The sequence below is a fragment of the Cnephaeus nilssonii genome, assembly GCF_951640355.1.
Source record: "Cnephaeus nilssonii genome assembly, chromosome: 21".
Lineage (NCBI taxonomy): Eukaryota > Metazoa > Chordata > Mammalia > Chiroptera > Vespertilionidae > Cnephaeus > Cnephaeus nilssonii.
In genome coordinates, this window is record NC_137092.1 from 12,366,128 (window position 1) to 12,379,933 (window position 13,806).

The 13,806-nt window shown below is 44.2% G+C and overlaps 2 protein-coding genes across 2 annotated transcripts; both read right to left on the reverse strand.

Annotated features, from left to right (window-relative positions):
- Nucleotides 1–5,532: 5,532 nt before the first annotated feature.
- Nucleotides 5,533–5,997, reverse strand: LOC307093744 (uncharacterized protein; the record flags this gene model as incomplete). The annotated part of the gene is made up of 1 exon (XM_079762035.1): nucleotides 5,533–5,997. One exon carries the CDS (start codon nucleotides 5,995–5,997, stop codon nucleotides 5,533–5,535), a length of 465 nt encoding a protein of 154 aa, XP_079618161.1.
- A 6,693-nt stretch (nucleotides 5,998–12,690) lies between these two features.
- LOC307093745 (uncharacterized protein) lies at nucleotides 12,691–13,200 on the reverse strand (the record flags this gene model as incomplete). The annotated part of the gene is made up of 1 exon (XM_079762036.1): nucleotides 12,691–13,200. One exon carries the CDS (start codon nucleotides 13,198–13,200, stop codon nucleotides 12,691–12,693), a length of 510 nt encoding a protein of 169 aa, XP_079618162.1.
- Nucleotides 13,201–13,806: the final 606 nt, after the last annotated feature.

Genomic DNA, 13,806 nt, shown 5'->3' on the forward strand with positions numbered 1-13,806 from the left:
TAACCTACATGCCATTAGAATAGACTTTGTGTTTGAGGAGAACAAAAAATCATAGGAAAACAAAATCCCACCCATTTCTGTTTTGTAGATCTTGACTTCTTGTGTTCACCATCCTCACCTAAGACCTTTGTGAACACCCTTCCATAAATAGAATAGAGAAATCTGTGGGTGTACCTCACCTTACACAACAGACCAAGAATAGTGTGAAGAGTAAGACATTTGCTAATTCGGCTATCTCTTAAGTGCAAGGGGGGCACTGTGGACACTTCAACTACATTTCCTGAATATTATCATATTTTTATTTAAATTGTGCAAAAAGTTCAATTTGGTAGGAGTGTCTAGGAAATCAATGCCATGACCCCAGCAGGTACATTCTTTTGCCTCTAAAAATCAGCAATAGTCATATATTCTAGTAAGAAGGGCTAAGCGATCTTCTGATCTTGGTTTTTTTCCTTCAGGTAGGATGATAGCCAAATCCTGACTTCTACATAAGGCTATAATATCAAAAGGACTAGCTTGTTAACCCAGACCATTGGGTCTAAATGCATGGCTTTCATTTCAATAGAAGAAATTGTCACTAGCAAAGAATGGAATTAGTCTTTTATTCACCAAAGGGGGCAGTCTCTTTTGTTCCCTATCTCTCAAGATGCAAAGGAAGAAGAGGAGAAGCTTCTCAAATTTAGAAGAAAAGAGTTAAAATTGTGCCTAGAATTTAGGTTGCCCACACTCCTCATAAAATAACTTTATAAGAAAAACTAGAGGCCCGATGCATGAAATTCGTGCAAGGGTAGGCCTTCGCAGCTGCAGCAGCTGCCTCATTCCCTTCCTTGCAGCCGTGGGTGGCTGCCTGGATCCCGTGGCTGCAGCCTGGCTTCGTCCCAGAAGGACATCCAGAAGGACATATGGTCTAATTAGCATATTATGCTTTTATTATTACAGATTATAAAAGAAATCTTTATAAAGTCTTGAGATGCTGAGTCTTTTTAAGCTTAAAAAACAACTAAACCAAAAACATTGAAGGAGAACCTTCAGAATGATAGCATGAAGAACACCTTGGACTCTCTTCCAGCAAAACCACTCTAACTGTTGGTAAGGGCACACAGCAAATGAAAAAAAAAATGTTTATCCAAGAAAATCTACTAAACCTCAGTAACAACAGCAAGAGTCTATGGCTTAAATCATAACTTGTTTCCTCCCTGACCCTTTTCAACTCAGCATGATGGAAGCTCCACTCCAGGAAATGATGGGGCTCCTCCTTCCCTAGATCCAAGACATGGGCTGTGGTATCTTTGAAACATTGTTTTCTATCACCTCCCACTCTGAGTTGCAAAGACTAAATTCCAGGGGACAGTAGCCAACATTTGGGGACTTCCTTCTTCCACCCAAATCGGAATTGTGAGTCAAGAGTGACTCTACCTCAGGTGCACCAGGCCCAGAATACTGGGACCCTGATCACCTTTGCCCCAATCCACCTGTATAGTAGAGGTTCCAGGGTGAAAGAGGCAATCCAAGAAGATTAGAGGTTGCCCGGTATAGCATCGTGTTCATAAAGCAGGTGTGTCACTCCAAAGAAAGCAGACAACCGTTCCCATGCCCAGCTCCGGAGCAGTGGCTCAGAGATTTTGGCCAGGCAAAGAAGCAGGCCATGAGAATGGAAAACCAAAATTCTCACCAAAGTAACCAATTTTATTCAGAGCAGAGTTGATGTCCAAGCCTCTAAACACTCTAGAAAATAAGGGAGTTTTTGTTGGCAAGCAATTAAGAAGAGCCTGTTGATCCATGAGAACAACATGCTAACGTGCAGGACAGCTAATTTATCCCAGAAAACCAAGGAAAGTGAAACTAAGTAGAGCCCTAAGTAGAACAAACCTCAAAGAGTGGCCTCAAAAACTACCCTTGCAGCCCTAGCCAGTTTGGCTCAGTGAATAGAGCGTCAGCCTGTGGACTGAAGGGTACCGGGTTCGATTCTGGTCAAGGGCATGTGCCTTGGGTGCAGGCGCGATCCCAGGCCCTGGTTGGAGCTAATGAGGGAGGCAACCAATTAATGTGTCTCTCTCACGTGGATGTTTCTCTCTGTGTGTCCCTCGCCTTCCCTTGCATTCTCTCTAAAAATCAATGGAAACGGGTGAGGCTTAACAACAAAAAAAAAAAAATTAAAAAAATAAAACCTATGCTTGCAAAAGTTTCTGGATCTAATTGGATCAGATTATGAAACAATTTATGTCCCAGAACATTATCAAAAACAGTAGAGCACCAACCAGCTGATGTCTGTCAGGTGTGATACCAGTAGAGGAAGACAACTCAACAGAGAAAGGGACAACCAAACAGACCTCTGCTGAAACTACTGTCATCCAGGGCAACCAAATACATGCCCAAGGCTGAGCACACGGAGGAGCAACATCTCAGGCTGCAGGCTTCAGGGAAAATAGGCCACACCGAAACAGTCCCTCCAAACCACTAAACAAATAAACAAGCAAACAACAACAGCAACAAACCCCGGGAGAGGGGAGGGGGAAGGATCACTATTCAGAGTCACTATAATATATTATCTGAAATGACAAATTTTCAGCAAAAAGCATGAAACATGGGAATAAGCAGAGAATTGTTATTCATACACAGTAAAATAAGCAAGAAACAGAAACATCCTATGAGAGCGCCAGAGATGGAACTTAAGTAAACTTTAAAGCAGCTATTATAGCTATATTTAAAGGAGAACATGCTTAAAGAATTAAAGGAAGGTGTGATAATGCCTTGCCAAATACAGAATGTCAATAATAGAAATTGTTTTTTAAAATAACAATATGGAAACTTTAGAGTTAAAAAATACACTAAATGAAACAAAATATTTACTAGAGGGAATCAGTGGTATATTTAAACTGGCAGAAGAGAGAATCATCAAACTTGGGATAAATCAATAGACATTATGCAATCTGAAGAACAAAAATTTTAAAAATGAATAGTAAAAAGTGAACAGAGCTACAAAAATGTGGGACACCATTAAGCTCACCAACATATGTTTAATGTGAGAACCAGAAGGAAAGGAGAGAAAGAGAAAACATATTCAAAATAATGCTGACAATTCCCCAAATTTGATGAAACACAACTAAAGAGTCAAAAAGATCAATAAACTTAAAGTAGACAAACACAAAGAGATCCACATTCAGACACATCTTAGTAAACATGTTTAAAGGAAAAGATGAAGAGAAATTCTTAAAAATAGCAAGAGATAAATGACTAATCACTTACAAAGACCCTAATAATGACATATGACTTCTCATTGAAAAGAAACAAACAAACAAAAACAAACAAACAAACAATGGAGGTCAGGAGGCATAGGAATGGCATTTTCCAAATGCTGAAAAAAGAAAAAGAAAAAGAAAACCTAGGTCAAAGATGCACATAAAGATCAATGGAAGATAATAGAGAGTCCAGAAGTAAACCCATCCATGTATGGTCATTTGACTTTGGCAAGGTGTCAAGACATTTCAAGGAGAAAACAATAGTTGTTTCAACAAACAGTATTAGGGCAACTGAAGATCCACAAGTAAAAGAATGATCTACAATATTTAAAAAATATGACATTAGAAAATTCAAATGCATCAAGAACCTAACTGACAAGTTAAAACTATAAAACTCTTGGAAGAAAATATATAAGAAAATCTCCATGACCGTGTAGGGAAACACAATCTTAACTTCCATGGAACTCTGGTCTGCAATATCATATCACCCATCCTTAGGAGGCAACTGGTCTAAGGGGAGAGAAAGAACCTCTGACCTTTGAGTATACCTGGTCTCAATTGCAGCATTACAGTTCTTGGAGATATAAGATGCTTTTGTCTGAGAATTTATATGTAGATGGGATGGTAGATATCTGTTACTTTGGCCAACAATCAACTCCATACTTGTTAGTGTATGAGGTGACTTGGAGGGAATCACCCAGTGTGTGTAGTGTTTGAGTTTCCTCTTATTCCTGAAACCAAAGGAGATATATTCCTCTTCTAACTTCTTGGAATAGCTCTTTGGATGATCCCTCACAGGACTTTGAATCTTGAGTGATTAATTAGAGACATAGTGACATCTAGAGGTCATACTGATCACAGCAGTGGTGAAGTGTGAACTACCCTATTCTCCTCATGGGTTCCAATACTCTGACTGGTCCACCTGTGTTTTTTTCATAGACTAAAACATATATATGACTTATTAGCCACTATCCAGTTCTTATTAAGATTGTCAAGGTATAATAACTCAAAGAAAATTAATAATGATTAGATCTTATGAAATTTGCTATTTTAAAAATCTTTGATGATAAAGCAAGACTTCTTTACAAAATATAGAGATGAAATATTTGACTTGAAAATTTGGACTTGGGCCTCAAGAAAAGGGAGAAGTTAGTGATATTTTTAAAGTTCCTGGTTCTTTTCTTATGGATTTTAATTTTTTATGATATTTGCCACATGCAATATGCATATTTCTAGTTAGAATTAACTAATACTCATGGTCTGTTTTTAGAAAGTTCATGTATAATTTCTAAACTTTTTTTCTTTTTTACCGAAGGAGTAAGCAATCTGGGGATGAGTAGGAAGAATGTCACGAAGAGAAAAAGGAGACCAATAGAGCATAGGATACACATCTGTCTTCCTGTCATGCCCAAGGCAATGGAAAGCCCAGAGTCTAAGGCACTGTGTTCATGGGAGACACCAGTAGGTTGCACTCAGGCAGGTACATAGGATTCTTCTGAGAAATAGTGTCAGAGGAGGAGCCAGAGCCATTTTTCTCTCCCCTCCATCCATGCCCACCATGTAACTAGCACGTATTTGATGTCCAGGGTCTCTAGGCAGCATATGAATGGATAGTAGTGAAAAGAATATTGGGACACAAGCAGGCAAGAAAGAGTCTACAACAGGGTGGTGAGTAGATTCTTTGTTTTATTGTTTTGTTTGAGCAAGCAGAATGCAAGGAGGTCAGCTAGGGAATGAGTTACAGTCTGTAGTTTGGGGATCCCAAGACAGACAATAAATTTGATGTAAGAGGAATAGACTTCTGAGAGGATTCTGGCTTCTGAATCCCAGGACAGAGGGACTGGTTTCAGCTCGAATGACCAACAGAAGTGGAAGGAATTGTGTTCGTGGGGTCTCTCGGAGTCTTGAAAGCAAGCAATGCTGGTTCAGGGCCCAGGTGGCAAGGAGAGACAGAACCGAGACCAGACATGCTCACCTTTCCCAGAAAGTGTATAATAAGAGACAACAGTGGAGAACAAGTTGGGGAGCAGACTGTTTTATTGTTTCCCTTCAAGAAGGGGCCAGCCAAAGAAATAATCTGGGGTTCCCAGGGCAAGCTGCAAAGGTGGGATCAGAGGTCGGGAGATGAGATGTTAGGAGAGGACACAGATTTCTGGATTCCAAGTCAGAAGAATCTTCCAGAACAGAATTTGAAATCTTCACTAACATGTCTCAGCAACACAGGCAGGCCCAAGGAAGATGATCTTGCCCCTTTAGTGCCTCTGATTCTGCTCTTCTTGGCTCAGGGTCCACTTCAGCAGCAGCCTCCAGAGGACTGACCACAGCCCCCTCCATAGCTATAGCCCCCTCCATAGCTGGAGCCCCCTCCATAGCTGGAGCCCCCTCCGCAGCAGCTGGAGCCCCCTCCAGAGCCCCCTCCGCAGCAGCTGGAGCCCCCTCCATGGCTGGAGCCCCCTCCGCAGCAGCTGGAGCCCCCTCCAGAGCCCCCTCCGCAGCAGCTGGAGCCCCCTGAGCTGCAGCAGCCAGAGCTTCTGTGTCTGAAGAGACGAGACCTGTGGGACCTGTGGTGGCTCAGGCAGCAGCCACCACCCCCAGAGCTACAGCAGCCACCACCCCCAGAGCCACAGCAGCCCCCAGAGCTGACACTGCAGCAGGAAGAGACTGGAGGGCACTTGGGGGGACACTTGGGTGGGCATTTTGGGGTGCAGCACTTGGGAGGGCACTTGGGGGCACATTGCTGGCTCTGCTGGCAGGACATCTGGGCGGGCAGGTAGGCGGGCGTTCAGGAGCTGAGGGAGAGTCAGAGCGCAAGTCAGTCCCACACCAAAGACCTTCCCTACTGTCCTTTTACCATCATTTTTTTACTCTTCATTTCTGAAGCCTGTTCAAGATAAGTCATAAAAAATTATCTCTAAAGTAGCTTATCATTTGAGCCTAAAGAGTTTTTACTGAAATAGATATAGATGAACTTCTTTTAACAAAGCAAGACATAGAGGACAGATGTTTAACAAGCTTGCCCAAAGCTCGTGCTAAGTGAAGGCGAAATTGGCATTTACAGTCTGACTCAAGTCCACTCTGCACCACTCAGAAGTTTGGAAATGTCCAATCTAGGACTCAGTTTAGAGCTGCAGAGCTCTTTGTTAAGGAAGAAATAAGAATTTTCACCTGGCCGGTGTGGTTCAGTAGTTGAGCCCCGACCCATGAACCAGGAGGTCATGGCACATGCCCTGGATATAGGTTTCACCCCCAGTAGGGGGCGTGCAGGAGGCAGCCAATCAATGATTCTCATCATTGATGTTTCTTCTATCTCTCCCTCTCCCTTACTCTCTCTAAAAAAAAAAAATCAATAAAAACATATTTTAAAAAAACTTCCTTTTGCAAGAACTTCCCATATACTAGTAGCTTTTCACAATACATATTATTATGCCATATATTATATTAAAATTATGATTATCTCATATAATTATACATGTGTATATATGTAGACATATATTGCCATTAAACAGCTTGTATGATTACTCTTTGCAATTCTAAGCTATTATTTTAAATGGAGAAGTGATATGAGCTGGGATGTGAACCGAGGTTTGCTGGCCCAGTGAACCGAGGCCGAGCTATACACAGTCTATAATACACCGACTCCTCTATCTTTCACGGTAGCACCATGAATTTCAACTTGCTAGTCACTATTCAACTTTGGGGCTTCTGGTTCAGATGCCTAGTCAGCACTCCTCACCAACCGAAGGACACTGGATCTCTGTGTTTATGAAGCCCCAAATAGCCTTCCTCTGCTCCCACTCTTTGAGAATCGCTGTGACCCCAGTACAGACTCTGGGAAGGGAGAGAGTTCATTTCTCCCAGGTAAACTCTTCCTTCTAAGGAAGATTGTTTTAACTTGCTTAAAACTGAGAAACCCAAAAAACATGCAAAACTAATTTAACTATAGCACAGACACACAGAATCATCCCGGTGCTTCCAATCTTTCTTGCCTCACAGCTCACTTTTCTCATCAGAATTTCTACACTTTTGTTCCCTTCCCTGCTCTCCACATCCTCCTCCACTCCCAAGACCCTGCCCACCTGTCCACATGCTCTGGTGAGCGCCCCCCTGTGGGAGACCCTGTTCCATTCCCAGTGGACACTTACCAGTTGCACAAGCAGCACGGGGTCTGTCACTACCTCAGGAGGGAGTGGATGGAGATGCTCCATCCCCACGGCCCTTTTATGCTGGGCTTGAGCTCTGCCCCAGTGAGTGAGACAGGGCCTGGGCATGAGAGGACTGCCCCCTGCCACCCACATGGTCCTGTGACAGGCGATGACTGTCAGCTACTTCCCTGTCTCTCTCCATGGGGCTCAGGACAGCTGCTGCTGGACTCGGAATAGGGCTGTTTAGAAATGGGGTGAAGGAGGATTCCTACCATCATCTGCCGCCTTATTATTCTTAGCAGTTCCTGCCTCTCAGTTCTCTTTCTCGGAGCTTGGTTCCCCAAACCTTCCCCTTCCTCCTGCAATGTTAATTCATTAGCTCCAGCCCTCCATGTTAAACAAAGAAATATAGATGCTTCCAAACTTTTTCACATGGTCTAGTCAGTTTACTGTTATGTTTCAGTGTATCTGTGTTCTGAGTAATTAGGTATGTATTTAGTTCTTTTTTTTTAAATGCATGCTTATTTCAGTTTCCTTAATATAAACTTGGATTTGTCAATCACTATTTTTTTCAAGTACAGTTGATATTTAATATCTATAATAATAAAAGCGTAATATGCTAATTAGACCAGACATCCTTCCGGATGATCTTCCGGATGAAGCCGGGGCTGCGAGGGAAGCCCGGGTCCCGGGTGCCAGCAGCCAGGGGAAGGAAGGCCTACTCTTGCACGAATTTCAAGCATCGGGCCTTTAGTTACATTATATTGGTCTCAGGTGTGCAGCATAGTGGTTAGATAAATCTAGTATCCACCCAGCACCATACATAGTTATTAAAATATGATTGACTATATTCCCTACGCTGTACTTTATATCCCTGTGCCTATTTTGAAACTACCAATTATTCTTCTTACTCCCTTCACATTTTTCATCCAGTCCCCCAAACACCCTCCCCTCTATCAACCATCAGCTTGTTCTCTGTAACTATGAGACTGTTTCTGTTTTGTTTGTTCATATTGTTCTTTAGATTCCACATATAAGTGAAATCATATGATTTTTGCCTTTTTCTGTATGATTTATTTCATAATACCCTCTAGGTCCATCCATGTTGCCACAAATAGTATGATTTCATTTTTACATCTTTTGACTGGAGTACTTAATACATTTGATAGGTATGTAGTCATTGCCATTTAAGTATTCATATTTATGTTCTTTTTTTCTTTTCTTTTCTTTTCCTGAAGAAGTCCCTTTAATATTTCTTATAATGCTGGTTTGGGGGTGATGGATTTCATTCACTTTTTATTGTCTGGGATGTGTGTGTTTGTTTCTAAGTGTGGTGTATGCATTTGGTGTGTGTTGTGTGGAGCTCAGATTCCAAAGTACATTTACCTCTTAAAATCAACTCAAACTTGGAAACATTTCTTAGAAGCTAGGTTTGTGGCTCTGGAGCCGGACCCGCCTGGCATAAATTCTAACTCTGAAACTTATTATGTATATAATTTGGGGAACATTGTTTAACCTCTTTGCCTCAGTTTCCTCATTTGTGAGATAGTGAGTTCAATAACCTCTACGTCATGAATTTGTTAGGTGTATTAATACAATAACACACATAAAGCTCGCAGGACGTTACTGCTCACATTTTGTGCACACCAAAAGCTATCATCATCATAGCAATCACCATTATTTTTGTTAATCACCTGCTGGATGCATGCTGTGGCAGCCAACAGATTATATTTTGTCACGCATGAAACCAGCATTACCTAGAACTTTAGAGTTTACAAATAGTTTTCCATATGACTTAGGCCATCAACATAAGACCTGGGTTATGCAGACATACATGACTAGGATACATAACCCTGCAGAGGTCTGGCCCTATGTTGCCTGAGCATGACTCCTGTCTTTCTGCTCAGGCTGTTACAAAAGGTTTAGTTATAAGGGAGTGGTCAGGATATCAATTCCTTGGCTCACATACGTAAGTAAGTCTTACTCAGCAACAGAGCACTGATTCTTAAGATAACTGGCCTGAGGGATCATATGGTCCATGACTCCATGGATCTGCTACCCAAATCATCAATCAGCCTGATTTAGATCTGGGTGATACATTGGCAGCACATTTGAAACCTCAAAGGATTCGTTTGCTTGCTTTGTCTGTGTGAAGTCAATAGCTGGAGTTCAAGTCAATAAGAACATTTTTATTAAGCAAACTAGAGGCCCGGCACACGAAATTCATGCACAGGTATGGTCCCTAGGCCTGGCCGGCAATCAGGACCATCTTCCCCGGCTGTCCACAGCCGGCCCCGCCACCCACCCCTGGTTCCCCATTCGCCATCTTGTGATCGGTGCCTGATGGCCAGGGGAAGGGACCAAGAGGTCAGCTGTTCCCTCCCGCACGCCAGCCCCGCCTCCATCGCTGGTCGCCCTCTGTGTGGTGGCAGGGGCCTTGGCCTGGTGCCTCCCGTGTCCCCCACCACCCACCACCCACCCCCAGTTCCCTGTTCACCATTAGGCGATCGGAGCCTGCCGACCGGGGAAAGGGACTAAGAGGTGGTCAGTGCACCTCATAGTGACCGGTCCAGCAGTCGTTCGGATCGTTCCACCGTTAGGGTCAATTTGCATATTACCCTTTTATTATTTAGGATGATTGGCTTTCTAGGTCTTCTGTTGACGGGGATGGATAGGGAGTGAACATGACGGAGATCTAGAGCAGAAATACAAGGCAAATCTAAAGTAAGGCAATCTGTCTCACACAGGAAAGTTAAAGAAATAACTGTGATCATGTCTTTTCCAATTTATTTTGCCTCTGTCTCTCTGATTTGGGAAATGTGGAGAAGTAGGACCCAACTCTTGCCTCAGGGAATGGGATGGAAATTAGACCAGCTTTGTCACCAAGCAAAGGTTTCCAGTTCGCTGTAAACGTGGGTCAAATGAGGTATGAATGCTTCCTGTGACCAGGCATGAATCACATTAGAGAGGATAACTGATCTGGAGCCATTTCGTCCCTTGTCTAAGAGAAGATTGTAGAACCAGCTCTGACCTTGGAGTGATCTGCCATGGGCGGGGCAGCACCCATGTCATAGATAAAGGGAAGACACTGAAATGCCCATGAGAGGAGTCGTCAGAAACTTGATTCTGCTGTCTACTTTCATCCATTTTCAGTAGAAAATCGCACCCACCTGTGAGACTGTGTCCCTTCCCCCTAATCCTCATGCTGGGGCTAGAGAATACATTTAGAAAACTGGAAGAGAGAGAAATATCAGGCAGGAAACCCACAGGACTGACAAATATGCCATTAAACAAGTGTGACATTGTGATTGTTTCTCAGACTGAATATTCTAATTTCCAAACTGAGATCAGGTTAGTGATCTAAAACGACAAAATTTCTTTCTATTACTTGAAAAGGACCATAAAACCACTAGGTCTCCCCAAGTGTTCATTTAGTAATCAGAAGACCATCCTATTGAGTAAAATTTTAAGAACAGTAGCATATAACAATAATGTCACATTTTTATTATATCCTACAAGCCAAGCTTGCTCAATGTGAGGGTTACAGACAGATTATTTAACATCCACCTCCCTGAGGAAACACTTGGATGGCTAGATAAGGCTTCACCAAAGATAAGATTGAAGGTGGGCCTTCAAGGAGGGATAGAATTGCAAACTGTCCAGAAGGCGGAGAGGAAATTGAAGTGAACTCCAGATAAAGGAAAGAGCAAGTAATGGGGCTAATAATAACAGTCGTAGCAGTAACAGCACTTATCAAATAACTAGAGGCCCGGTGCACGAGATTCATGCACTTGGGGGGAGGGAGGAGGAATCCCTCAGCCCAGCCTGTGCCCTCTCTCCTCTTGAAGTCCGGAAGCCCTCAGGGGATGTCCAACTGACGGCTTAGTGCTGCCACCACTGCTGCTGCGCTCACCAGCCGTGAGCCTGGCTTCTGGCTGAGCGGCGCTCCCCCTGTGGGAGCGCACTGATCACCAGGGGGCAGCTCCTGCATTGAGCATCTGTCTCCAGGTGGTCAGTGTGCATCATAGTGACTGGTTTCCACTGTTCAGTCAATTTGCATATTAGCCTTTTATTCTATAGGATAGTGGAAGATATTCTTTATTGAGACTTGATACTGAACTACGATAGTAACTTCTACTATTTCCCACATACAAAGGAATCAGGATGGACAAGTGTGGGGAAGCACGGGACTTGGTTGGAAAGTCTGTAAGGAGGATTCTCCGAAAGGTTGAGGGCATCTAGGGGGACCTTGCCGAAGGCGGCAGCTGCTGCCTTGACTTTTCCAACCAAGTCCTGTGCTTCCCCACAGACAAGTCTCAGTTACACCTAGCTAAGGGTGAGTTGTTCAGTGCAGCAGGGACATGGAGTTCCAGTCAGTACAAATGGTGCACCTTAGAAATTAAGTTAAGAACACTTTCTGTCAGGTCTTAAATGTAGTATTTAAGAAGCACACACATTACTCGGTAGAGAGCATAAATGTGACATCGGGAGTGTGTTTGGAGAAAAAGTGTGGAGAAGTATTGGAGCTGGAAAAGGAAGAAATAGGCAAGATTTTCAGGAAACTTAGTACAAGAGTAATTTTTACACACCATGGTGCCAGGACGCCTGGAACTAAACCAATTGAGGTGGCTGATGAGAAATATGTATTTTCAAATATTTTCCTTTTTTTAAATTTAATTTACTCATTTTTTCCCTCTCGTGTGTGTGTGTGTGTGTGTGTGTGTGTGTGTGTGTGTGTGTGTGTTGGTGGGGGTATGTCAGCAGTTAGAGGATGTGTACACAGAGGGAGAGGAACATGGAGGGTAGGGTTAGGGCCCTGAGGTGGTCAGAAGCCCAAGAATTCATATTTATTAAAAAATTTTGAGGCTTGTACAAAAATGCTGGCCCAGATGACACAGGACAAAACAGAGTTAGGAATTGTTGTCTCTCATACGCTCACCCCACTCACCCTAACTTAGGACGGAATGACCCTCTGCCTCTGAGGGTCCCAGGCCACCGCCTGCAGAGGACGGGGTAGAGGAGAACAACGGCCACCCCAGAAGAAAAGCACCCTCGGAAACAAATTGCTGAGCAGACTCCTTGTTTTATTGTTTTACACCAGCCAGGCAGCACCCGTAAGAAGACAGGACATGACGTGGCTGAGGGGCTTTGGCATGGGGGTGTGAGGGCAGCCACAGACATGGGGTCCGCGGCCATGGATGGGGATTCAGGAGAGGACTGGAGTTTCCGGAGCTCAAGGAGAATATTATTTTCGAAAGTTCACCGTCTCTCAGATTCTGAGGTTAGCGCTTCTTGGCTCAGGGTCCGCTTCAGCAGCAGCCTCCAGAGGACTGACCACAGCCCCCTCCATAGCTGGAGCCCCCTCCATAGCTATAGCCCCCTCCATAGCTGGAGCCCCCTCCATAGCTGGAGCCCCCTCCGCAGCAGCTGGAGCCCCCTCCAGAGCCCCCTCCGCAGCAGCTGGAGCCCCCTCCAGAGCCCCCTCCGCAGCAGCTGGAGCCCCCTCCAGAGCCCCCTCCGCAGCAGCTGGAGCCCCCTCCAGAGCCCCCTCCGCAGCAGCTGGAGCCCCCTGAGCTGCAGCAGCCAGAGCTTCTGTGTCTGAAGAGACGAGACCTGTGGGACCTGTGGTGGCTCAGGCAGCAGCCACCACCCCCAGAGCTACAGCAGCCACCACCCCCAGAGCCACAGCAGCCCCCAGAGCTGACACTGCAGCAGGAAGAGACTGGAGGGCACTTGGGGGGACACTTAGGGGGACATTTTGGGGTGCAGCACTTGGGAGGGCATTTGGGGGCACACTGCTGGCTCTGCTGGCAGGACATCTGGGCGGGCAGGCGGGCGGGCGTTCAGGAGCTGAGGAAGAGTCAGACAGCAAGTCAGCCCCACACAGAAACCACCCCTGCCCCTTCCTGTCCTTTCAACATCAGTTCTACCAATTACATTTAAATACCCTGCTTCCGATCAGTCTGGGAAAACAAATCCCTTCCTCTTTTTATCATTTCGCACCTCAGCTCACCCTTTTAGGGTAGGAAGGGATCATCATCTGTTTTATCAGTTGGAAAATTGAGACCAAATGATGTTAAAAAAGTGAAAAGCAATTTTTTCACTTATGCCATCCAAATACTGAAATTGTGAACAAAGACTAAGTTAGAACTGAAATATTTCCTTCACGAGGAAAAATATCCTGTAAACATAACACTGTAAAAATCATTTCATATTGTAGACACTTTCCTGGCTGGCTCATTTTATTCAACAGGAAGCTGATAGGTCCCTGGACTCACAGCCTGCAGCTCAGTTCTTCTCAGAAATACCACCTCTTAACTAATAGCTTAGCCTGGAGATTATTCAACTTCCGTGTTTCTTTCAACTCTGGAGTTTTAACATGCATTCCCAAGAATGCCTCTGTTACCCACATGTGTAACATTCCC